At 38.3% G+C, this 27,419-nt stretch overlaps 1 protein-coding gene across 2 annotated transcripts in view; it reads left to right on the top strand.

Moving 5' to 3' along the window:
* The window catches only part of A1CF (APOBEC1 complementation factor), an 84,772-nt gene that overhangs the window by 48,928 nt on the left and 8,425 nt on the right, over positions 1 to 27,419 (top strand). The window contains exons 5-11 of one of the 2 annotated variants that reach the window (XM_081250110.1): positions 1,177 to 1,415; positions 7,547 to 7,711; positions 13,922 to 14,019; positions 18,447 to 18,720; positions 20,698 to 20,879; positions 24,150 to 24,286; positions 25,002 to 25,153. In XM_081250110.1, the coding sequence (XP_081106236.1) occupies positions 1,177 to 1,415; positions 7,547 to 7,711; positions 13,922 to 14,019; positions 18,447 to 18,720; positions 20,698 to 20,879; positions 24,150 to 24,286; positions 25,002 to 25,153 (1,247 nt within the window). Of the gene's footprint in view, positions 1 to 1,176; positions 1,416 to 7,546; positions 7,712 to 13,921; positions 14,020 to 18,446; positions 18,721 to 20,673; positions 20,880 to 24,149; positions 24,287 to 25,001; positions 25,154 to 27,419 lie in introns of both variants that reach the window. The other variant, XM_081250109.1, reaches the window with a different exon arrangement.

Raw genomic sequence — 27,419 nt, 5'->3', positions numbered from 1 at the left:
TATTACTATGTTTATTGACCACAGAGCATTCTATGTTATGAACACTCATCTTTTATATACCAGTGCATCCCAGCCAGGAGCAATATTGTCCCCCTAAGGGACATGGAGAAAGATGAAGAGGCATTCTTAGATGACCTAACAGGTGGCTTTTGGCATTTAGTGGTCAAGAACCAGGGATGACAAACATACCACGGTATACAATGAGGAAATGTCCAGCCCCAGAGTCAGTCGTCTCAGCTGAGATACATTAAACCAGTCCTGCATGATGGACTATTTTGCTCATTTCCAATTTGGGAACTATTTTAAATAGTAGCAGTGGATAACCTTACACAAAAAAGCTGATGCTCATCTTTATTTCTAAGGACACTCCCCTAGAGGGGCATTATTTGGCCAAAGGTTACGCACATTTAAGACTTTTGATACATTTTCCCACATGTCCCCCAGAAAAGTTGAACCAACCTACACCTTTGCCATTGAAGGTATCCACCAACTGGCTGATAATCAACACTGCACAGTGGAAGAAACAGGGATTAAACTGAATCCAGGGGCCCATTTTAACTCCCAAAATCTACAAAATCTTAAGCAAGTCACTTAATATCTTGGAGTCTCAAGCTCTTCAACTGTAAAATGGAAACAATACCTATTCTGCCCATCTCACGGGCTCTTTGTGTTGGCCAAATAATATGTGAAACTCTGTTCTGTATAAGGGACTATCTTTAATGGTGATCATGTCAGAATAGCTTCTCTATTTGGTTGGAAAAAAAGGGAGCACCAGGGGTTGCAACCTCGAATACCTCCAGGGCAGGATACAAGAGTACATTGAGCCAGGTGTAAAGACCTCAGGATTGGATGATGTATCAGGGAGTGTCGAGGATTCACAATAACTAGTGAATCTACAAATACTCTAAAGACAGCAGACGCAACTCAGTTTCAAATATTTTTTTTCTTTAAAAATGCAGAGCCAAGGTTGACAGAACTTCCAGTTTCTCAAAAGCAGCTACAACTTTCCAAAACCAGTTTAAACACTAAGACGACCAAACGTTCCATATCCACAGGCCATATCAGGTCCCGGGCCTGATATTTTCAATTTTAATTTCAATATATATTTTCATTTTCCATCTTAAACCTTAATCAAGCAAGGACTCTCACCAATCAAAATGCCTGCTGTTTTCACAGAAATGGGCGTCTGTTAGGGGTTTGTGCCAGCGTGGACAACTGTCGATTATTTGTTGGGGGAATCCCAAAAACGAAAAAGAGAGAAGAAATATTATCAGAGATGAAAAAGGTCACCGAAGGAGTTGTGGATGTCATTGTCTACCCAAGTGCTGCAGATAAAACCAAAAACCGGGGCTTTGCCTTTGTGGAGTATGAGAATCATCGGGCAGCTGCCATGGCCCGGAGGAAGCTTCTGCCAGGTTAGGACCCCTCCTCAAAGAGGAGACTTTTCCACTGCCTCAGGCTGCTGTACTCCTTAGCAAAGGAAACAAAAGCCTGTTGTTCGTTTTTTTTTGCTCTTTATCTCTGGTTATGTTACATTTTTTAAACTCTTGGTCTTTCTTATTTATCTCACAGTCGATTCAGTTCCCTGAAGTTTTCACAGATTGGGTTCTGAAAACTATTCACTTTATGCATTAAATCCAATGTTTATTGCACAGGAGAAATCCAGAACTTGAAGTTATAGCAACCCTACACTGAATCTTTAAACTGAAGAATCTCCTTAAAAGTAAATTTATCAGTCAACAGTTATCTTTGTATATAGTTTTTGTTATCAGGCTTATTAGAAATAGGGTATATGTTATCCATTATAATGTAGAAATAATAAATATGCAAGTGATACATTATCCCAATGACAATTAAAATGACATACTTTTATTATGACTCCCTAGTGTCTAATAATTTCTGTCTAATTTTAGGGAATAGAAATAATAGCTTTCCATAGAAAGACACCTTAGTTAGATGCTACAACCACGAGGTAGGTCCTATTTGGTCAACAGCCATAAATTCCTGGGTTTAGAAGACTCCACCAAGACACTGCCCCACTAAGATCAACTTAGGAAAAATTGTTGAAAGTCCTGTGCTTGTTATAAAATATTTGCCAAACTTACACAAAGGTATTAAAATGAATTAATATTAAAATGATAAGTGTGTCAAGAATGGCATATTGAACACATTGGAATCAAGGATTCTCTTAAGCACTGTGGAAGTCACCAGAATCTAAAACAAAGCAAAACAGCAACAAAAACACCTACATTTATTTTTATTTTTTAAAATAAAACCAATAGGATTAGCCTTCCAGAAATTTTCAAAATTGAAAGATGGCTTCTGAGCTTGGGGAATATGTTTTAATAATATTTTCATGAAGGCAGCTTAAAGTGAAAAAATATGAGATATCCCTCAAAATTGATGAATCTATTGAGAGGAGGACATTTTTTATATTCAATATATTATTAATATATTTTATACATGTGTAATAGTATTGTTATAAAACACAGCAAAGAGAAATTTTGCAAAGACTAGGGAAGATGAAATCAATATTTAAAATTTTAACAGTAAAATTTTTTTTTTTTTTTTTTTTTTTTTTTTTTTTGCGGTACGCGGGCCTCTCACTGCTGTGGCCTCTCCCGCTGCGGAGCACAGGCTCCAGATGCGCAGGCTCAGGGGCCATGGCTCACGGGCCCAGACGCTCCATGGCACGTGGGATCCTCTCGGACCGGGGCACGAACCCGCGTCCCCTACATCGGCAGGCGGACTCTCAACCACTGCGCCACCAGGGAAGCCCAGCAAAAATGTTTTGATCTGAGGTGGATATTTTTAATGGGAAGCTTCCATTCACTACTTCTTCACTACCCAGTGGTCAAGTCGCCTGACTCACAGGTGCATAGAATCACTAAAACTCCCTCGTGCTGCTTACCTAGCCTCTCATGACCTGAACTTAATATTTTGCTGTCCTCTTCAACATCAACAATTCTGCTTTCGAAAAGTGCCTCGTATCCTTCTTGTTCTCAAGCCATCTCTGTAGGCTAAACACATATATTCCCAACCTTGGATTATTTTTTTTCAAGGTCTCCTAAGTATTCTCCCAGCTCTGCTTTCTCTTTGATGCCCCCAGCCCCCCACCTCCCCCGCCTACTCCATCCTAAACATTACCACCAGAGTAGTGTTCCTAAAATAACATATCATCATTTCTACAAGTTCTTCCAAATAGTAGGAAGGCTGAATGATGTCACTCACTCATTAGTTCAAAAATATTCACCAATTTGCTGCTGCATATGAGATAAAGCATAAACCTCTGAGCTCATCATTCAAGGCCTTTCACTCGGAGCCCCAGTTCTTTTCAAACATAATTGGACCTTCTTTTTCACAATAAACACCCTCCTTTCTATCAGGACAAACTCAGTGTCCTAGACAACACCATGCTCGTTTTTTGTATCCTTTATTTCGGAGGCTGTATCCCTTCCTAGAATGACCTGCCCCTCCCCGTCTCTACTGACTCATGGCATTCAAAGCCCCAGCTTAGCCACCACTTCACTGAGAAACCAGCTTCCACTATTCCAACCCACATTAATCATTTTCCTCCTTCATTACCTGTAAAAACAGTTATGTATAATCATTTGGGGGATGGGGGAGGATGGCAGTGAAAGAGGGTCCAAAATGGGAGAAAGAGTTTTCAGCAGCCAGACAATCAGTGTTCCTAGGGAATTAAAACTTCCTGTCAGCTTCCCTTCTTCAAAGAAAACAGTACATTGACCCACAGAAAGAGCTTCTGTCTTTACCTGAGTTGAACTGACTAGGCCGGGCAAGGCTGAGCAGCTAGGCGGCAAGAATTCTCAAGCACTGTGCTATGCTTCCACCCAAGATCCTGAGTTCTCCCTATGGATTCTCTGGCCAGGACGCAGCAATATATAGGCTGCCTCACTCTCCCCAGGCATTTTCTCATCCTCATCATGTGAGGCAGCCCCCCCCCTTTGCTTGTTTCCCTTTAAGTTGGCCTCAGCTGGTTGAGTTTCAGTCTGCTGGAGTTTAGTCAGATTGCCTCATCAGCAGAATAAGAGGCAGTGAATAAGCCAGCCAAAGCAAACTGCTTCCTTTCTACTGAAGCCTGAGAGTAAAATCTATTACCCATTTGGACATCTACTTATGACCTCACCATAGATTAAGCAACAATACATGATTTCAGTAATGGGCAATCCTCTGGAGACCCCAGTTTGAAAGGACAAGGAGAGCTTTAAGAAACGTGATAAGCAAGGACCACAAGAAGCTTTTCCTTCTTCATTGATCCAGGCTTGAAGACAGAGAGAAAATTGTGGTCTAAAGTGGTATATTGCCTCCCACCACCTACCTCCTCAAACAGTGGAAGCTCCCTCTTGACATTGCATCTTTACTGAGGTGTAGTAGAACAAAGTTGATGCATCCAGTTCAGGCATTATCAAAGCATTCTAAGGATGCTCTGAAAAAATTTTCCAACAGTGGTTTGCAATTTTAGCCTCCATCAGAATCACCTGGAGGGCTCATTAAGGCATAGATTGCTGGGGCCCCCAAGCCCAGAGTTCCTGATTCAGTAGGTGTGGTATGGGGTCTGATCATTTGCATTTATAACAAGTTCCCAGGATGCAACTGCCCCTGAGACCACAAGTTTGAGATCTGATCATCTAAATCAAGGGTGGTCCATGCTGGGCTACAAATTTGAATCATCTGAAGAGGTTTTTAAACAATACCAGTGCCCAAATCAACCTCTAATCAATTGAATCTGCTTCTCTGGGGGGCGGTGTTGGAGCACTGATATTTTAAGTTTTCCAGATAATTCTGTTGTGTAGCCAAATTTTGTGATCCACTGCTAAATCTGTCAAATAATGACACTAGTCACTCACCTGCATGGGAAATAAATAGGAACACCTGGGGAACCACTCAGTATAGAAACATTTATTGTGTCTACAATGTACTTTGCTTTCTTCTAAATGACAAGGTTCTAAAAAAAAATCATACCTAATTTGAGTGAGTGACACTACTCACATTGGACAATGCATATTCTGAGGAAACTATACATCCCAAAAAATAGATAAACAATACTCAAGAGGAATGTATGTTATTGAATTATCATTTAAAAGCGATAAATTAAGTCCCTTCTGTTTTTTTTAAGTTTTAAATAGGTGGGTTTTTAAAATTTTTTATTGCTGTATAGTTGCTTTACAATGTTGTGTTAGTTTCTGCTGTACAGCAAAGTGAATTAGCTATATGTATACATATATCCCCTCCTTTTTGGATTTCCTTCCCATTTAAATCACCACAGAGCACTGAGTAGAGTTCCCTGTGCTGTACAGTAGGTTCTCATTAGTTATCTATTTTACACATAGTAGTGTATATATGTCAATCCCAATCTCCCAGTTCATCCCACCCACCCTTTCCCCCTTTTGTGTCCATACATTTGTGCTCTACGTCTATGTCTCTATTTCTGCTTTGCATATAGGTTCATCTGTAACATTTTCCTAGATTCCTCATATATGCGTTAATGCATCACCTTCTTTTGTCTTCACAACAACCCTGAGAAGCAGGTACTTTTATTATCCCCATTTTGCAGATGAGGAAACTGATGCTTAGAAAGGTTTTTTTCCTAGCCAGGATCATTAATCTGATATTTGAACTTGTCTGACTTCAAAGCTCAAGTTCACAAATCACTTTCCAACACTGACTTTCACAGGGATGTTTATGGAAATCACTGCTCCCTGCACCTCCTCTCACTTCTATCCACTTTAACCTTTTCCACATCTTCAGGCCTGTGAATGACTTACCGTGGTCCCCGTCTGGGAAGGCAAAAGCCAATGGGCTATAACAGTGTTCTCAATTTTGGCTGAATTAACTGAGGTGCTTTTTAAAATCCTAAGGCCTAGACCACTTAAATCAGAATTGGAAAAGAGGGTCCAGAGGTCAGTGATGAGCCGATTCCCAGGGGAAAATCAAAAGCACTGATTTGTAATATTTTTGGATTTCCATACTATTAACACTCCCATTGTGGTTCATTTCAAGCCACCAAGGTGACATCAATTGACTCACAAAATTCTGAAAATTTAAGTCTATTCTTGTAGGTAGAAAGGACCTGAGTCCAGCACACCCAGTGGAACCCATATTTTTGTAAGCTCTTCTACTATGGGACCAAGATTGAGAACCACTGAGCTACAGAAACCAGAGTCACCTAGGAGCCTTAGGGTGTTGGGGATAAGACCCTTAGCAAAGTCTATGTAAAGCATAGAAAGGAAGGGAATGGAAGAAAAAGGAAAGGAAATGTAGAAGGGGAGTGGAAGGGAGGGGGGAAAGAGAGTGATGGAGAAAACTATCCTCTGGGCTGCAAGGCAGAACAAGGTAGCCAGCCAACTGGGATAGCAGGAGCCAGCCTTCTGCTAACTCACTGGGATTCACTATCTCATTAGGATGCGTCTATCCTTTGTTTGAGTTTTAAAATGTCAATGCCACAGATGCTTTCACTGACTGTTTTTTAAGGAATAAAAAGATGCATTTTGATTAAAAATACTTGCCTCTTGTGTAATAATTAAACATTTCCAATCAAATTAAAAAATTGAGTTGACCCTCACCCTCCTCTCATCACTTCAACATGGATCTGTACTGTGTAGGGGTACAGGGGTTGAGTAACAAAAAACAAAAGGAAGCAGTGGAGAAGTGAAATAGATCTGAGTAAGGTAGCCTCTCAAAAGCTCATTTCCTCTTCTGTAAAATTGGGAAAGTCATTCCCCTCCCCACAAAGTTACTGTGAGAAGGAACTGAGAGAATATGGGAAACATGCAGTAGAGTGCAAGACACTCAATAAATTGCAGTTATATAGGAATACAAATATATATGTAGTCATGGATAACAGCTACCCTTTCAAGATGAGTTCAATTTCCCTTCATAGACTCTTCATTGCTCTTTGTCTTAATTTGGGAAATAATAATAACTTTTTCTCCAGATTTCTGAGTTGTCTATGTTCTGATAAAGCGAGAATTAGGAGGGAATATAGTTGATCAGAGCTCTGACCGAGTGTAAGTGACCAAAAACAAGCTAGGGGTACCTGAGCCCTTCCCACCCTTCACATGCACCATTTTTGGACAGCTCAGTGGTGGCATCTAGTCACACAGATTCCAACTGCAGCAGATATACTTCCTAATGACCTTTCTAATGCTTCAGGAAGCCAGACTCTATGTCTGAGCCCTAAATCCGTTCTTTTTCTTTCTTCCGTTTTTGCCATCTCCAATGACTACCTTCACCCTGTGAGAACTAGGACCCAAACGTGACCACTGCTGCCTCATTTCTGTTCCATTTCAAACCACGTTCTAGTTCCATTTATACCCTATCATTATAATAAGCCACTTGTCATACAGAACTCCCTTCTAGCCAGGTCTTATTTGAAATGTCTCTTAAAAACAATAATCACCTCTTTTAATATTAGTCTTCTAGCTCAATCAAGACTTCAAGGTTCCATTTAAAAGTCTGTTAGTATGAACTGAGATGATGTATTAATTTCTATATAATTAATCGTACTTGTGATCCTTCTCAACAGGAAGAATTCAGTTATGGGGACATCCTATTGCAGTAGACTGGGCAGAACCAGAAGTAGAAGTTGATGAAGACACAATGTCTTCCGTGAAAATCCTATATGTAAGAAACCTAATGCTGTCTACCTCTGAAGAGATGATTGAGAAAGAATTCAACAATATTAAACCAGGTAGGACATACCAGACAACATTACTTTTTCAAAACATACTTTAAAAACACTTATGCTTGTGATAACTTCCTGTATCTTTAAATAAGATAGCTTTCACTTATTCTCATAATTGCATAGACTATTAAAACTATATTCCTACCTTTGGATTAGAAAATAGGGACCTAAGGTCCTATAACATTTATCGATATTATAATTATACATGTTTCTGTGTGATTACTTAATGAATACATATTTCCTTCATTAAACTATAAATTCCATGAGTTCTTTTTGTTTCTATTGTCTCCTCAGCTCCTGTCTGTGTGCCTGAGACTTAGTAGATGCTCAATAAATATTAACTGTGTTAATAAATGCATGGCTATAACTATAGATCTAATGCAGGTTTCTCAACCTCAGTATTCTTGACATTTTTGGCCAGATAATTCTTGGCTGTGGGGATCTGTCCTGTGCAGTCCATGGTGTAATAACAAAAAATGTCTCTGGACATTTTTATAATTTTTAAATTTTTGTAACCAAAAATGTCTCTAGACATTTTTCTGCCTGGGAAGGCAAATTGCCCCCAGTTGAGAACCACTGGTCTAATGGAATATGATTGTGACTTTAGGTGCTTAAGTAAGGAGGTGACAATTTGTTCTAGGAAACTAATTTGGGTGAAGAGAAAGCAAAAAGGAAGGTGGAGAAGAATAATTACTGTTCATTTTGTCAATACTTTTCATTATCAATTTTAAGCCATGAGATCGACTCCCTATCTCTTTTTTTCTCATGTAGAAACTGCAACACTGAGACAAGTAAAACATTTTAAGAAACAATGTCCAAACAAGCATTTCCCAAAGCCAGTTCTGCATAACATTAATTTTATAAAATGTTAATGATAAAAGAGTTTCATGGTCAAATAAGTTTGTTAACACCAGATTCAGCAAAAGTAAAGGTTTGTTTGCTTGTGGGACTTATCAGAGTCCTTCACCTTCGAATTTGCTTTGAAAGTCTCCAAAAGAAGCATTGTAGGATAACTCACTTCCCAATTTGGGGGCCATGGATCCCATTTTTTGGCAGATTGTCTTGTGGTATTAGCATGCTTTGGAGCATATTAGTCTAAGTGTATCACTGTGGTGACATCTTTCCATAAATGAGAATTTCTCAGGCAGTAACTCTCTAGATTGTTGATAAGCATGGGCCATGATGCCATCATCTTAAAACTGCCTGAGGATATTCACTTCACATAGTCATGTTGCCTGTTTCCAACTCTGGTTGCTCTGTCAGTTATAATAGAATAAACTGATAATTAATTCTAAAGGTAATTAGTAAGGTTATCATTTCTCCCTTTTTAAAGATTCATCAGAGATTTGCCTTTTTCCAGCCTTTAGGAACTCTGCCTTCCCTGCTACTTTAGTATAACGGTGTGGCTCAACAACCCTATGATGTAGGGTACCTTACTACTTCCATTATTTTAAAGATAAGAAAACCAGGACCCAGAGCAGATAAGTAGCTTGCCCAGGGTCATACAACCAGCATACAACCAGCAAGTGGCAGATACCGGACTTGAATCCAGGTCTGGTTAACAGCATGTTCTTAACAACTCTAGGACCCTGTGCTCTGTGCTTATTCCATTCACTCACTCATTCATTCACCTGTCATTGCTTCAGTGGCTCATGGGTGCCAGGCACAGTGGGAGGAGCTAACAGGTATGATGTGTGTGTGTGGAAGGAGTTTAAGATGCTCCAGAAGAATAACAGCAATGGCAACCTAACTCCCGAGGTGTAGAGAAGACTCATGTTTAGGAGAAGTGATGTATAATTGGAGATCTGAAAGTTGATGCAGTTATGAGCATAACAACTATCTGTGAATGTATAAGCATTGCTCCACCATGACTTTAAGTTGATTTTCTTCCTTCCCATAGTGAATAATACTTCTTATTTTTATGTAATTAAAACATTACTCCTTGAAGCAAGTCAGAGAGAGAAAAACAAATACTGTATGCTAACACATATATATGGAATCTAAAAAAAATGGATCTGATGAACCTTGGGACAGGACAGGAATAAAGACACAGATGTAGAGAATGAACTTGAGGACACCGGGAATGGGGAAAGGGTAAGCTGGGACAAAGTGAGAAAGTGGCATGGACATATATACACTACCAAATGTAAAACAGATAGCTAGTGGGAAGCATCTGCATAGCACAGGAAGATCAGCTTGGTGCTTTGTGACCACCTAGAGGGGTGGAAGGGAGGCACAAGAGGGAAGGGATATGGAGATATATGTATATGTATAGCTGATTCACTTTGTTATACAGCAGAAACTAACACAACATTGTAAAGCAATTATACTACAATAAAGATGTTAAAAAATTACTCTTTTTAGGGGGGAAAGGCTGGAATGAGAAACTACTAAAAGGCTGCTTCATTTCATAGACACTGGCTATCAGCTTTCCCAGTCTGTGTGTTGAAGATAGACAAGTGTCCAGGCCCTTTTAAGTATAATGAAAATAATAAATGCCAGGTGTCTCTTCCTCTCTCTCTCTCTCTCTCTCTCTCTCTCTCTCTGAGGCTGGTGGGACAACCCTCAGGGCTCTATAACGATGTGTGGCTGCTTCTTGGCACTCTGCAGAAGAAAATGAATTGCAAAGGGTGGACTACTAGCAGACATCTGCTGTATTGGGAAAAAAAAAGTCAGAGCTAACCAGTTTCCTTTCCAGTGGAAAGGATGTGTTTATACTTACCTAGAAAAATTTGAGAAACAGAAAAATAACTCTTTAAAAATTCTATTGAAGGTTTGGATCCCTCGGAGGATCCTGAATATTCCTTGCAAATATTTATCAATGAATTATTTTAACCCTGATTGACCTGAAAATATTATATCGGTACTCAGACAAATAAATGACAATCAGAACAAAAACTGGGTCCTGAAAATGTATGTTCTTCCCCAGTGTAACCTAAGGGTATCTGCTGAAATTCCAATTATAGTCATTCTATAAAATCTGATTTTCCTAAAGGGGTTTACCTTCAGAATCACCTGGAGGGCTTGTTAAAACAGATTGCTGGCCCCACTCCTTGAGTTTCACATTCAGTACGTCTAGGGTGGGGCCCAAGCACTTGCATTTCCATTAAGTTCTAGGTGAAGCTGATACTGCAGGTCTGGGGACCACACTTTGGGCACCACGACCCTCTGAAAGTCTCCCCTTGAGATTGCAGATGTGTTTGTCTTCAGGTAATTGATGTGTCTCTGACAAGTTGGTAATAAACAGAGTAACTGTTTCCCAGTTCTCTGCATTATGAGTCTTACAGATGACCACTGGTATTTTATTGCCTCACCCTCTGCCAAATGAGGATCAATCAATAATCAAACTCCTATGCACAAAGAAGGAACATATTAAAATAAGCCATATGTTGGATACTACTGTAGAGAATACCAGCTTTTATGATAAAAACTCTCACTTTCTAATTTGTCTTCTTTATGAGGTTAAATTTTTACATCTTAAGATTTCTAGGACTTCCCTGGTGGTGCAGTGGTTAAGAATCCGCCTGCCAATGCAGGGGACACGGGTTCTATCCCTGGTCTGGGAATATCCCACATGCCACAGAGCAACTAAGCCCATGCGCCACAACTACTGAGCCTGTGTGCCACAACTACTGAGCCCACATGCCATAACTACTGAAGCCCGTGTGCCTAGAGTCCATGCTCCGCAACAAGAAAACCCACTGCAGTGAGAAGTCCATGCACCGCAACGAAGAGTAGCCCCTGCTCGCCGCAACTAGAGAAAGCCTGCGCACAGCAACAAAAACCCACACAGCCAAAAATAAATAAATAAATAAATAAATAAAATAAAGTTAAAGAAAGAAAAAGATTTCCAAAAGCATGTGTGGCTGGACATTACTGTTCAAAAATGCAAGCTGATTTCAATATCTACAAACAGAATTTGAGAACATCAAAATCCATTATCATCTGAAGTGCCACCTAACTAATGTGAATGATAGGAGTTGGAGTGTGAACTGACTGATAATATTTGCTCATCCTCTGTGCCCAGGTCCCACTCGGTTTCAGTGCCTGGGGGCCCCAGAGGGCCCTACTCAGTTTCAGCCCCTGTGTACAAAACACTAGGTAGGAACTAGGGTAAAGACAATACCAAAATGCCTCTGGGAGCTAACAGTGGAGCCTGGGTGGAGGATGGCACTGGAGAATGAATGGCGCAAACACTGGAAAGGTAAAGGTCCTCATTGGCCCACTTTTTACTTAATTTCCAAGATAAGTCATAAGGTTAAGTCACAATAATTACCCCACTTGACACTGAAGGAATAAAGGGACCAGGTTAGAAGTTCAGTTAATCACATGTCCTATGGTTCATGGTCTCAAATACCTTTATTTATTATCAGCTAAGCCAGACCATTTTGCTCTGTACAACCACTATCATAAGAAGTCATGGGTTGAATGCTGAGGGGTGAGAGAAGAGAAGTACTGCAATATTTTTAAATTATCCTTCCATTAGAACCCTACCATTATTGCAAAGGAAGACAGTTTATAGTCATTGAACCACATGATAGAGTAGAAGCCTAATTGCCTTTGTGACCTTGAACCTAAGAGGGTAGATAACTGAACTTTGACAGGGAGAGGGGAAAAGGAGGACTTCTCTCCTCTCTTCTGATCCTCCCTGGCATGGGGTCCCATCCTAGGTTGTCTCTGGAAACTAAAGATAATAGAAAACCTGTTCTCTCAAGATACACCCAAGAGACTATAACTAAAAGGTGGTAATTTACATGCTAAACTAACAGGTTAATGTTAAACAAGTTTCCCTCTTACCTTCACTCTAGGCAAAATTTCTATTTTTAAAATTGAGTAAGCAACATGTCATAATAAAATGTAAAATATAAAGCTCAACCATCTCAGTAGAACTTTATTTTTACACATTACCATCAACATATTCAGCAATCCCTCTACATAAAAATAGGATAGTTTGATTTGTTATTTTTTTATTACACGAATAATATAAACAAGCCTTGTTAATATTTGGAGAATACTGGAGAATATAAATTAAAATTTCAAAGTCCCCTTTCTTCTCCCCAAATTTCTCCCCATTCCTGAAGTAACCCCTACTAATGGTCTGATATTTATCCTTCCAGTTCTCTTTCTGTGTGTGTGTGTATTCATATTTATGTGCACATGTATGTCGGTTGGGATTTTTAAAAACATAAATGCTATGATATTATACTTATTATTTTGTAAATTTTTAAATTTGACAACAGGCTCTGAATCTTTCCATGTATATATAGACCTATTTGTTCTCTTTAAAGACTCCTTAGTGCTATTTAATAAGAATATACCAAATTTAATCACTCATGAAATTGGACATTGTTTTATTTTTGCTGTTTCAACTGACTGGTGTAATTAATACCCTTATGCATGATCTTTTTGTATATGTGTGAATGCTTCTTGTAAAAGAGATATCTCAAGGTAGAATTAGTAGATATCTACATTGTTTCCAACTTTTAGATATTATGAACAACATCATAAGGAACTATCTTGGTTTTCAGATGTTCTTTCACAAACTATTTTTTGTTTGTTTGTTTTGATCAAGAGAGTATGAGATAAGCAGATGGGAGATCTGAGTTCTAGTTCCTAGCTATGTGAACTCAGAAATCTCGCATACCTTATCAGAACCTTACATTCCAAATCATTAAGTTAAAAATAAATAAATTAAGGTAAAATGAATTAAAAATTAAATTATTACTAAAGTCTCTCCTAACTCTAACACTTTTTATTATATAAATCAAAAGAGACAAGGTATTTTTCTGGGGAAAAAGCCATAAAATTTAAAAAGGTAATTACCTAAATATATATTTATAATATGACCAATAATTGAGTCCAACTCAACAATATTTTACCATGTATAAGTTACTATCTTTTATATTATATAATATACAAGATACCGTTCCTACCCTCAAAGATCTTATAATCTAGGAAGTGGAAACACAAATCCACAACTAATTACAATAAGGCAGAATATAAGTATTATTTAAAAATTAGAAAAAAATCATCTGTTGAATGTGCAGAATTTTAAACCTGGACACAGGAAATATTTTCAATGACCTCCTTACTTAAATAGAGTCTCCAAAAATAAAAAAAAAAGGATAAAATATTCTTGGAAGCTAAATGCTTAAATATATCATGTTCAATGCTATCTCAGGTTTGCTAATGGGACTACTTTCAATCTGCTTCCAGGTGCTGTTGAGAGGGTAAAGAAAATCCGAGACTATGCTTTCGTGCACTTCACTAACAGAGAAGATGCGGTGGAGGCTATGAAAGCTTTAAATGGGAAGGTAATGTAGGACCAAGAAAAAATATGTACAGGTTACATCAAAGTTTGGTGTGGAAGTTTTATTCAAGGGAACAGTCCTGCAAGTCCTTCTCACTCAGCCTTCCTCCATCTCTGACATGGCTGCCTCAATCCAGCTAAGATGAACAAAAGAGAAGTGATGGAAAATACAGCGGAGATGTGGTTCATATGTCCAATTCTTTCTCTAATTTTGGCTGATTTGGGCATGTCATTGGCCCTCAATTTCTTTAGAAGGAGAGAGTTGGAGTGGATTATCCCAAGGTGTTTTTCCCAATTCCAGTTTTCTCTATTTCAAAGAAACTATCACCTTTGTAGTGCAGGATTTTGGAGGCTGATAATCTAAAAAGATGTCAAGGTTATCATTTTGCCCTCAGAGTTTGATCTTCCAAACTCTGGAAGCCTTGGAATCTCTTCACTTTGCCAAGAGTAAGGTCTGGGGAAAACTCAAATACTATATCCTTACTTCTAATTTGTATATAGAAATATAATATTTACTTATTACTCCAATAAACATTAAAAGGCTTTTGTAGACCACTTATCATGCTAAATAATGTTTGGGATACAAAAAGGATCAAACCAAAGATGTTTATCAAAGGGCTAAAAGTCAGCTGGAAGATTAAGACAAGTATGCAGAACTTTTGCAAAGTCCAGCCAGATAAGTTTTGTTTAGGAAAAAAAAGAAGTGGTGAGAATGTTCAAAGAAAAGAGGAGTGGGTCATAAAGAATCAGAAAATCTTCATGGATATGAGAAGATAATATTTAAGAGAAGCCTTGAAAGTTGGGCAGAATTCCAAAAGAAAAAACATGGAAAAGGAAAGGTAGTCTCAGAGGCACAGAATTTGGAAAGAGCAAGATATGATTGGAGGACAGTAAAAGTAGATTGCTTTGCTACGAACCTAATGCACATAGGGCTGTTTCACCTGCCGGACTTGCATCAGTCGGTCCTAATAGGAGACAGTTGGCAAAGAGACTAATTACAAACATGTGAGTGTGGGGTAGGGGAATTAAAAGAGTGCAGGAAACTGGGGCTCACCCACTCCTGAACCCAGGGGGACAAGGGGCTACAGAAGGAACAGGAAATCTAAAGGAGACAGGATTCTAAAGAGCAGGTCTCTGAGAAAAGTAATGATCTTTGGCCAGTGGACACATCCAGGCCAAGGCGACCTCTCAGAAAGAGAGCCAAGAGAAGAAATGGCTTGAACTCACTGTTTTCTCTCCCTCCAACCTCCTGCCAGGCCTCTCCACTGGCCAAATCCAATCATAATCCAGAAAGCCCAAGACCCTGAAGAGGATGCCATGCAGAACACCCTCCTGGAGCTGGGAGGCTGGAGACCAGTGGGAAGTGGATCTGGAGGGCAAATAAATGGTCTCCCAGCACAGGCCCTTCAGACACAGTGGGGCCTGGGCTTATGAGCCTACAGAAGTGTTTGAATCCTGGTGGGCGGTGGCGGGGGTGAGGGGGGAAGTACTGACTCCAAAACACAAAAAGAAAACTGCAGAGCAAAAATTAATGTATATTTAAATGCATATCTATGAAGCAAAACATTATTTCTTCTTCATTGATGATTATATTTATTATCAAAACAATTATTACTTTGAAAACAGTCTGTAGATTAGTTTCTCAATTTGAAAACATTCTTGAGGTATATATGATGCTTACTGAGAAGGGATCATCATAAATTAAATGCTAAATAATTACATTGGAATAATCACAATGGAAAAGTATTCAAATTGTTTCCAATTTTTGTAGCTAATATATTTAGAGCTAGATAATTTTATAGCAATGTATACATGTATTATGTAGTTAAATACATATTCAGTGTAATTATAAATATATATACTAAATATTATAATAATATTTAACTATAATGTGGTATGGGAAAATCAAAAGTAAGTTTGCCTAGGAACTATGAAGGTTTTTAAATATACATATGAATATTTATATTTAATTTATTAGACAAGGTGAGGCTTTGAAGTTTTTCTGTGCAGTGGAGTAATGATCATGTTAACAATTTAGGGAAATTAACCTCTTAAGAATTGAAGTTTCATAAAGTAGAGTGAGAGATGTAATTGGAACTAGTTAAAAAACTATTATAGTCGCTCAAATGGGAAGAAATAAGGGCTTGAATAAGGGTGGGAATGGAATGTAGGAGAGAGCTCTATACAAGACTATGGAGGGGTGAATTCAAAGGATCAAGCAATTGATTGTATATAGCAGTGAGAAATCAAGATGAGCCATTATAGGTTTTCAATATAAGAGACCAGAGAAGGCTGATAGGGAAGTCAAGAAGAGAAACCTATTTGGAAAGAAAGGGGATGAATTGAAGTTTGCACGTGATTATTCACTTATTCTGTAAATACTTGTGAATGTCTACGATGTGAAAGGAATTTTGCTGGGCTTGTGGCTATACAGGTTAATAAGATATTGTCCTAGATCTTGAAACGTCTAAACCAAATAAATGAAATACAGTACTGGGTTTAAAACACGGTTAGAGGGCAGAGTAATGCAGAACAAAATCTATTACAGTAAGATATTTGACTTTGCAGTTAAAATATTAAAAACATCTCTTGATATGGAAGTTCCTATAAGCAGAGACCTATCTGGGTATCATCTTCTTCAAGACAGGACCGAAGACAAAGAATTACATCCAAGGTCACCCCATTTCTTTAATACTCCAAATCTGTTTCTTCTAATTACATCAACATAAATATAATAGAGTTGAATATGAGCTGAATTCTATCTCTCAGTGTGGTCCATCTAACATATTTGATACTGACTCCTGCTACTAAAAAGTAAGGTAGATACATGTAACTAGGAACAAGAGGCTGACCAAAATGATCAGGATGAAGCACAAATTTTGTCCAGCAGACTTCAGTGATGCAGGAACCACTGAATCACTCATGAAATCATGAGCTGCTGTGAAAGGGAGTTTTTGCAGGAACACTTTACATCATTTCTTTTCTTTATAACAAACGACATTCTTATTTGAAAGAAGCCACCAACTGTTTCCTCAAAACACCTTGTCCCTTTGATAAGAAATTCACCAATCTATCAAGTATTTGTTGAGAGCTATCTTTATCTTTTGTGTATGCAAGCAGCACATAAAAGCAAGTCACACTTGTAGATCTACACACAGCCATTATCTTCAATATCTGGATCTGGTTACAAAATATCAGAAACTTGTGTCAGAAAAAAACCACTTCAACAATTCTTGAGGACAAGTTTTAAGTAGTGCCTGACTTGAGAAACTTCAGTACTGCCCTGCCATCCCTGTTTGTTAGTTCCCAGATGTTTAACAGATCAAAAGGTTGCTTCATAAGGAAGCACCTACAGAGAACAATGCAGTATCCTCAATGATTCCTCTTTCTTAAGTAGGGCCCCACTTTTAAGCCTCACTTCTCTTCCAGTAAAAATTCACCTATTGCGTAGCTGCACCAAGAAGTAAGACACGTACCTGGCTGGCAGCTGGAAAGGCCTGATATGCTGCCCATGCCAAGGTGTTAACAATTGGTAAGATCTTTTATTGGTTTCCTTTTATCTTCATTACACTGTGCTAGGTACTGGAGATTATATTCCATCCATAATTAACCTAAAATTTCTTAGAATAATTATATAAATAGGTAATTAAAAAATATATATCACATATAAATATTACATAATTCTCTGTCTCAGTAACTGTATTCACTTAATAAATTTGTAAATAATATGTCAATGGACAGTGGTCAATTTTTCACTGTCAAACCTGTTGATAGATTATATGCAATTTACCAACAAACCACTCAGAGAAAACTCAGCTGGCACACAAAACAAGAACCTATGAAAAGATAAGATACATATGTCAATGGAAAAAACTTGCACAATCTAATAGTTGAGAATTACGTCTTCTTCTGTGGATATTCTGAGGACTTCAAGCCCAGGAGACAGCCTCTCAGATAGCTCTAAGGGATTGCTCTGAAGAGGAAAGAGGAGAGCCAGGATATGTAGGAGATTTTGCAACAAAGACAGGTAGTTGGAACACCAAAAGATTACTGTTAGTTAAAGAAAGCCAGATATCTCAAGTTAAGGAATTTAGCACTTTCTATGTATAGGAAGATGCAAGAGTCTGTGCTCATTGAAATCATTCCTTTGATATGCATCTCAGTGCTCTGGGGCCAGTATCCTGTGTTTTCACATCCTGAGTTTCTTCAGGATCACAGTTGGGGGAGTATGTAATGTGATGGCTCAATGGCTGCAACATCCTTTGTTTACTGATATGAGAGGCGATATTTTTCATTCACACCTATAAGTGAAACTGTCAGTAAACACAGCAGCAACTAGATTAACCCTTAGGAGACATGTTACTAGGACTCAGCCACACCTGGTTGTCTTCATATCTTTTCACATTGCTTTTCCCTTGCTGTCTAAAACAGGTGCTGGATGGGTCCCCCATCGAAGTGACCCTAGCCAAACCAGTGGACAAGGATAGTTATGTTAGGTACACCCGAGGAACAGGTGGAAGGGGCACCGTGCTTCAAGGAGAGTACACCTACTCCTTGGGTCATGTTTATGATCCCACCACAGCCTACCTTGGAGCTCCTGTCTTCTATGCCCCCCAAGCCTACACAGCAATTCCCAGCCTTCATTTCCCAGCCACCAAAGGACATTTTGGCAACAGGGCCATTATCAGAGCCCCTTCTGTTAGAGGTAACATTAATCAGCTCTTGTCTTAGAAAAAAACTCTGCGATTTCAAATGCTTTGTATTGCAATAGCCCTAGACAAATTGGACGGGTCCACTGGGAGACAAGAATTGGAAAATTGTTTATTGAAAATCAAATATTATATCAATAGTTTTCCTTCCATATGAATCTTTTTTCACATTACAACTGGTTATTGAAAAAACTTGGTCAGAACATGGTATAAGTGAGTCTGATGTACACATTTGATCTTTGCATGGGCCCGTAAAATGTATACAAACTAAAACTCGGGTCCACAATTATTAGTTTCTTCCTTATCACTGTACTACCATATTGAAGTCATGTGACTCATTACAAAACTCCCAACTGAGAGCAGTATGGTTCAGTGGAAACCAGTTACCTCAAATATCAAGACACATGAGTATTGGATAGTGAGTCAGTGCCATCGCATCCATATATAAATCACAATTCATCATAAATATACTTAACAGATATATGAGATGCTCTCATCTGACCTCTCCCAAGAAATATGTTCTATGCCTTCTAAAAAGCCACATTACTAAGGAAATCAACTTTTTTCTCCAGGATATCAGGAAACAAATAGTAAAGTCCAAATAGAAAAATAAAAAAAAAAAAAAATGCGACCTCAATCTTACTGCCAAACAACAAATCTTCCTGCTGAATCCTGGGAGAATTCCAAATGTTCAAGCAGTTTTCTGAGCTCAGTTATTTCAAAAAATGTAAAAGATAAGGAAAGCATGTTTTATTTTCAAGAAACTGTTTTGTCTCTACCTAATGGGATCCTTCAGAGTGGTTCTGCTAAGAACCAATGCCTACGGAATCTCAGATCTGTCTGCCAAATATGACACCAGTCTGAGCAACTCAACAGCAAACTGTGTACTTAATTCTATTCTTGGGTTTGACTAGAAGAAAAGGGGCATGTCCAGATTACTGTGAAAACAATTATCTTACTGTGTTTTACTATTTTTCAGGAGAACTGAATTGACCACATCCTAGGAACTCTAGTCTTCAACAGCCTTAAAATTTCCATACTCATAATACTCTACCCAAAATTTTAATGTAAAAGAAATCTTCAGGATTTCCTTCATGATGATCTGTCTATAGGTTTGATAATTATGTCATTAAAACATTGTACATTTATAATCTAACATCACATCATTAAATAATCCCTACATTAAGTATAAGTTATCAACCAGTTGTAATGTAGGAAAAAAACAAACTTCACTCCAAGGGAAAAAATACCTGTCTTATAACAAGAAAGAAATCAATGAATGATATTCATGGATGAAGGGTAATCAATTTAATTTTTTATCTCTTTATGCCACCAATAGAAAATCAAAGTAGCAATGTGGCAAAACAAAAAATCAAAAGGAATCTATTAATGAAACTCAATGGAAATTTAAGCCTCACATTGATAGAATATAAGAGAGAAAATGGTGAGTTTTAAAACACATTTTCTAAATGTTGGTTTTCCAGCAGGCCATCACGAATGGGATATTAGAGAAACTAGAATTCATTTCTAATTTACTGATCAAAGACAAAAAGGCAAGACTTATTTTAATACATGTGGTCATATTATGCTGGGTTGTTTTCATAAATACCTTCCCAACATTTATTAGTCTACAGAAAAACATCAACAAAAGGTTAACTGAAGAGAGAAATTGCAAAATTTCTCTGTACCAAAGTTTTAAAGTTGCATGTGTACTTACCCATAGCTTTGATAGTATTGCTTTCTTCCACAGACAGTTAAAAAGAAAAAAAAAAAAGACACCTGTGGTGAACCCTATTCTATGTTGAGTTTCATTACATTAGAATCCTGGAGTTTTCTATCCATCTTCAGGGAAATAATCAGTGTGACTTGGGCTAACTTTTCCATTACAGTAAGATTCAGGGTGATTTTCTGGTGGTTTGATTCGGTTTAATGCCTTCTTACATTCCTAGAAATTTACATGAATGTACCTGTAGGGGCTGCGGGAGTGAGAGGACTGGGCGGCCGTGGCTATTTGGCTTACACAGGCCTGGGTCGAGGATACCAGGTCAAAGGAGACAAGAGAGAAGACAAACTCTATGATCTTTTGCCTGGGATGGAGCTCACTCCAATGAATCCTGTCACTTTAAAACCCCAAGGAATTAAACTTGCTCCACAGGTAGGTAATGTTATTCCAGAGATAGCTTGGATAATTTGTATAAGTTGGGCCAAAGACCATCATTTACCATTCATCAAAGGATTTGACTTGATCCCTACTTCAGCTGTTGTCTTGTTTTGTTTTGTTTTATTAAATAGATACAGTGGCCAATCAACATAATGTACTGTGAGAGAAAAGTGGGTGTTGAGTATAATTGTTTCATTTTAGTCTCTTTTTTTTAAATTATGAAATTTGACATCTTAAGTAATCTTCCACTGAAATGCAAGGATCCTGAGCACTACCGAGAATTATCAACCAATACCTTAAATGAGAATAAAATGAAGCAAGGCTGGTTGGCAAATGAAGAGCACTCATGACAGGGAATGAATAGATCATTTAGAACATCTTTTCTTGAAAGCACTGTGTCTAAGAGAAAACACTGTGCTATCTCTGGTGTATCATTACTCATATTAACTATAAGATGCCATCAGCCATATTGAATCAAGTCATCTACAATGACTGTATTTGGGCAGTAACATTAAGGTAAATTTTTTGCTTTCACTTCACAATTCTAAGTTTCCATGTTTCTGCATGAGGCTATGATTTTATTATCGGAAAATTAAAAATTATAAAAGTTGTTCCAGTATGGAAACTGAATGACAGGGTTAAAAATAAAACAAAACAGGATCTGTGTTAACCCTTACACTGTCCCCTCTGGACGTGTAGTACATGCTGGACTCTCTGCAGAGACACTTTGGCTGAATAATCAATATCCAGTTGTTCAGAGTGACAGTTTGCATATCCTAAAGGAAAATTCCCAACTCCCACCCCAAAGGTATAAGCCCCAAATTTATACGAGTAGCCTTATGATTGCAATCAAGTAGAAAACTTGATTTTCTAAAATCTCATCTTGAGTGGGTTTTTTTCTCTGTTTTTGGTGTATTAATGGCTTTCTTTTACATACAAATTAGCTCATCTACAGTTTCTGCTACCCCTCCCCATACAATTTTTTTTAAAGGATGCCTATCAGAGTGGTAAATAGTAATCATGTGTCTGTTCAAAACCCATTTGGGGGGCACGCATTATGCACCAAGTATTGTGCTAGGTGCTGGGGATGGAAAAGTGAATATAACACAACCCTTGCCATCAAAAATCATATGGCAATCCTGACACATAATTACAATAAAATCTAGTAAGTGCCATGATGGAGCTTTGCTCAGAAAACACAAAAGCTAGTCAATCCAATCTACCTTGGGTTAAAACTTAAAATAAGCAACCTAATTAAAGTACTAGGATACCCAGAAATATTTTTAGAAAATAAAAAATAATCATTGTCATAAATTCTGTGTAATAGTTCTAAGAACTGCCATAGCATGAGTCATGATCTCTGGTTTTATATTAAATCCAGGTTAGAAATTGGTCATGCTTTATAGTAATATATGGGGGCTTCACTGGTGGCACAGTGGTTAAGAATCCGCCTGCCAATGCAGAGGACACGGGTTTGAGCCCTGGTCCAGGAAGATCCCACATGCTGCAGAGCAACTAAGCCCGTGAGCCACAGCTACTGAGCCTGCACTCTAGAGCCTGTGAGCCACAACTACTGAGCCTGTGTGCCACAACTACTGAAGCCTACGTGCCTAGAGCCTGTGCTCCACAACAAGAGAAACCACCTCAATGAGAAGCCTGCGCACCTCAAAGAGTAACCCCTGCTCACCACAACTAGAGAAAGGCCGCACGCAGCAATGAAGACCCAATGTGGGCAAAAATAAATAAATAAAATAAATAAATGTACCCCCCAAAATTATATAGTAACATATGAATAACTATCTCTATCAACTAATGAAAGTTTTTCTTAATTAATTTGTTTCTGCAACTACGGCTTAGAAATTAAGGGCCATGCCACCCCCAACCAGCATAGATGGAGCCTGGACAACTCCATGGTGGAGTTATGAACTTCCAAAAAGAAGAGCAGGCTGCCCTGCAGAGTCAGGAGTTAGAGCTGGAATCCTTTACATGTGTTTGCACAATGGGCACAAACAAGCAGGCAGAATATCTGCCAGCTCAAGTAACTGACTATTGCCCAGGAACCTTAGAGAACAGTTTGTAGATGACAAAAGATGCTACAAAACTAAGAGTATTAAGAAGCAACAGTTAATAGAGGAGATAGGAGCAATCTATAAATTCAATAAACTGGAAAATGTCATGCTATTACAGCTGGATAAGCATTAGAGCAAATGAGATAAGAAATTCCACAGACTCAACCTGGGAACTGTTCTGTCCCAAGAGTTATTTTTTAGGACTTATGCCCTGTTTTGCACAGTTTACTGGATCTTCTGACCAATGGGAGTATCAGGGCTTGTGGGCCACCAGAAAGGGCTTTGGCATGAAGAAAATATGTGCCTTCAGGCAAGGTTTGGTTTGGAGTAATGACAGAAGAAAGAAGCATGAAGGAAGATCCCAAAAATCAGATCATCATAAAAATAGCCAGAAGTGGTGTTTTGCCAAACAAAGACATTGCAACTATCAACACCCCTCTATTTTTTTTTTTTTTTTTTTTTTTGTGGTACGCGGCGGTCCTCTCACTGTTGTGGCCTCTCTCGTTGTGGAGCACAGGCTCCGGACGCGCAGGCTCAGCAGCCATGGCTCACGGGCCCAGCCGCTCCGCGGCATGTGGGATCTTCCTGGACCGGGGCACGAACCCGCGTCCCCTGCATCGACAGGCATACTCTCAACCACTGCGCCACCAGGGAAGCCCCTCAACACCCCTCTATTAATGTTCATCAATAAATACTAACCCATTAAACTTTTTAACTCTATTTTTATGAAAATGTAAAGTTAAAACCCTATGACAAATGACATGAAATAGGAACAAATCCTTAGGTTATTTTCTCTAAACCATTATAAACAGAAGGATTCAGGGTAACAATGAGTAAATCCAACTACACAGTGCTGGAATATCAATTTTTTAAAAAATGGAATAAATATACCAAACAAATCGTAAATTAAACTATTGGTAAAAAGTTAGAGCTAATGGACTAAAGTAAAAGTGTATTAGAATAAATGGTGTGAAAATGATTGTCCTGAATTAATAGACACAACATTTTAAATGGAGTTCAAATTGAGTTCATCTTAAATTTTATGAGTCATTAAACCATGTGGCATTTTATATCTTCTTATATTTGCTTAAACTCTGAAGATTCAAGTTTAAAAACCTGAAAGTTAGAGAAATAATGCAAATGTGATATTTGGAAGGGAAGTCACTTTTGGTTGTTGTTGTTTTTGCTCTTGTAGATATTAGAAGAAGTTTGTCAGAAAAATAACTGGGGACAACCTGTATATCAGCTGCACTCTGCCATTGGACAAGATCAAAGACAACTCTTCTTATACAAAATAACTATTCCTGCCCTGTCCAGTCAGAATCCTGTCATGTGTGTAACTTCTCCAAATTCCTAATCATTTTGATTTTAGAATAAGAGTCTTGTAAATTAAGTGTATTTTATCGCTATCTAAATAAGATAAATATTCAAGTCTACAACCTACTCATTTTTCATTCAGTGCAAACGTTGAGATGTGTATTTGGGATATATGTGACAGCTATGAGACTAGCATCTCAAAGCCCCTAAATTTCATATAGACAATGAAGACTGTGTACTCTCACCAACCAGTGGAAAACTGCAGATGTTAAGTGTAATAGAAATGAAAACTATAGCCCATCCTTTTATCTGTGTAGTATTTGGGTTGAACCATACGAAACTGCCCTTTTATAACTAACAACACCATGCCTAGCCATTTACGTTTTGAACCAAAGCTATAACCTCTTTATTAGTGGTTATCACCTTCTCAATTTCACCTTGAGCCTGCATTTCTACGTGTTTTAGGAACCATCTTGTTTCACACATACATTAGAAAGAACTTATAATGAGTTGCAAGTACGCTCCAGGAATTTCATCAACCATCGATGTTCTAGGTCCATTCACAAATGCTCCAACATGCATGTATATCTGGAAGCTTTAAAAGCAGAGAGTGATATGTCCCCACGCAAAATTCCATTATCCAATCAAAAAACTGAACAGCGCCTTAGGTTTTCACCTGTCTCAGCTACATAAGTTTAAAATGCACACCCTGACTGACTTTGCTTTCCAGCCACCCTTTCACACCCCCGAAGCTAAGTGCCTATGTGGATGAAGCAAAGACATATGCAGCCGAGTACACCCTGCAGACCCTGGGCATCCCCACCGATGGAGCCGATGCCCAGACCGCAGCTGCTGCTGCTGCTACTGCCACCGCATTTCCAGGTATGGAAAAATAATGCCAGAAATGGCACTCTGCAGAGAGTGTTTGGGAGACCCTCTTTGGGACCATGGACTCACAGAGTTATCTGTGAACTCCAACTACAATAAATCTGATTTACACCACCTGTGACCAAAAAGAATTTGCCCGATGAGTGAGCCATTAACAAGGCAAGAGAATTGAGCTGGGCAGCATATGGGGGAGTCTAGTCTCACCTCAGCTATAAGCAGCTGTGTGACCTTGAATGAATCAATCTCTCTGCATCTAGTTTGTTTGGGTTTTTACTTTTAGTAAGAGTTTAGAACTACTACATTCTACTACTACTACATTCATGGATGATGTTTATTTGAACTCTTACTATGTGCCAGGTGCTGACTTATCTCAGCAATGCTCATGACACCAAAAGAGACAGGTTCTATCATCATGCACATTGTACAGATGAAGAAACCAAGTACCACCAGTAGAAAGATTAAGTCATTCAGCCAAGGCCAATCAGCTTTTAAGCAATCCATGGACTCCCTCCCCAATTCTAATCTTCAGTTCTACTCAATTCTACTTGTATTGCTTTGCTTTCTGAAAGAAACGTGTAGATCAGGTTTTTAAAAATTATTTTAAGACAAAAATCTATGTGTGTGTGTGTGTGTGAGAGAGAGAGAGAGAGATGGAGAAAAAGAAAAAGAGAGACCATTTCAATAAGTGGCTAATCAGGCTCATTTTATCTGTTCTATAATTTAGGTCCGGGGCATATGCTGATTATTTAAAGTAAAGCCTATCTGTAGATCAACATGCCTTCAGGGTCACATTTAAAAGACTTTCCTCCGTTTATTATGTACCCACAACAAATGCTAACAATTAAAAATGAATCCTCTAGAGATTAAAGAGGACCAGACAAGAAATTTTCCCTCAGCAGTTAGTTTGAGCAACTCCACTCTTTCTTAGTAATAAAAGTTTAGGTCTTTCGAAGAAATCTGTCATTCTGACTTGTCATTGTGTTGGCATACCTCCTCCCATAAGCCCAAATCAGAGAGTTCTGACTAGACCTAGAAATAAGACATTCCTATCAATTGATTAATTCATATATTGGTCCTGTGTAGGTATGAGAACTGCTATATACATCACATCCATAACACCTGAGCTGGCTCTCCTTTCCTTTTATTTCTCAAAACTTGCAAATGTGGCCTCCACTCTGGCAAGTGAAGCCAAAACGAATCATGCTTCCCACACAAATGTGACCTCAATTCCAGCTTTGTTCTTAGAACGTGGAGAAGGTGTGTGATGCACCTCTTCGAGGTTATCAAGGCAACAGTTGTCACTGCGAGGGCCAGGTCCCTCCTGGGCTGTGCTGCAGCCATCAGTGCCGTGCTTGCTTTCCATACAACAGGGTGTTGACACATCCATATTCTGGGGACTTGTGCCAGGCTTCTCAGTTCTTGTAGAAAGTTAAGGCCCTGTCTTGCAGAAAACTGTACCCCAAAGACACCAAATTAATATACTATAAAAATAAATGAGCCACTGCCAGGAGAATTTTAAAGTTTGCTTTCACATTGGAAAGGATTTGCTTTTTGCCCAAATATATTTTATCTTATCCTCACTTTTATTTGCTCCCACAAGAAATAAAAAATTATTTAGAGCATGAGAATTGCCTTGGGAATGCCTAAGAATTTGAGAAGATCTTTTATAATTTGCTATGGAGTCAAGCAAAGAATAATAGGCTCCAAGGGAAGAATCTATTTAAAACACAAATGTTCTTGTACTTTAGAAATTAGTCAAATTGAAAATGAAAATTCAATTTTTTTTCAAAATCCCTAAAGGTAAAACCTACACTACACACGCACATACACATATATTTTACTTACTTACTTTAGAAATACTGTTTCCAAAATTATGAAAGTAACTGTTAACATATTTCTCATATCCTTGGAAAATGTACCAAACTTCACTAGCACATTAGTAAGCATTACTGCCCAAAGTGCACGAGCCAAGGAGTGGATTCAATTTTTTTTACAAATAGTGCAGCCAGCTTCCCACCACCACTTCCTCAGAGGCCACCAGAAAGAAATCAATGTGCCTGGGTTTGGGCAGACTTCGACAACACATAAACCAAATGGGCTTGTTTTCTTTCTTTTCTTTTCTTTTTAAATCAGGTCCCCATTTGCTGCTTAAGTATACTTTTTCCCTTTTTTTCATCATCTTTCACAATTTGGGGATCATCTCAGAAATAACCAGATTTGGGTCTAAAACATTAACAGGGAAATACTGCTTTTAGATAAT

This window comes from Mesoplodon bidens, assembly GCF_964165515.1.
Source record: "Mesoplodon bidens genome assembly, chromosome: 1".
Classification (NCBI taxonomy): Eukaryota; Metazoa; Chordata; class Mammalia; order Artiodactyla; family Ziphiidae; genus Mesoplodon; species Mesoplodon bidens.
Note: the sequence above shows the minus strand (reverse complement) of the source record. Positions and strands in the feature narration are given on the sequence as shown.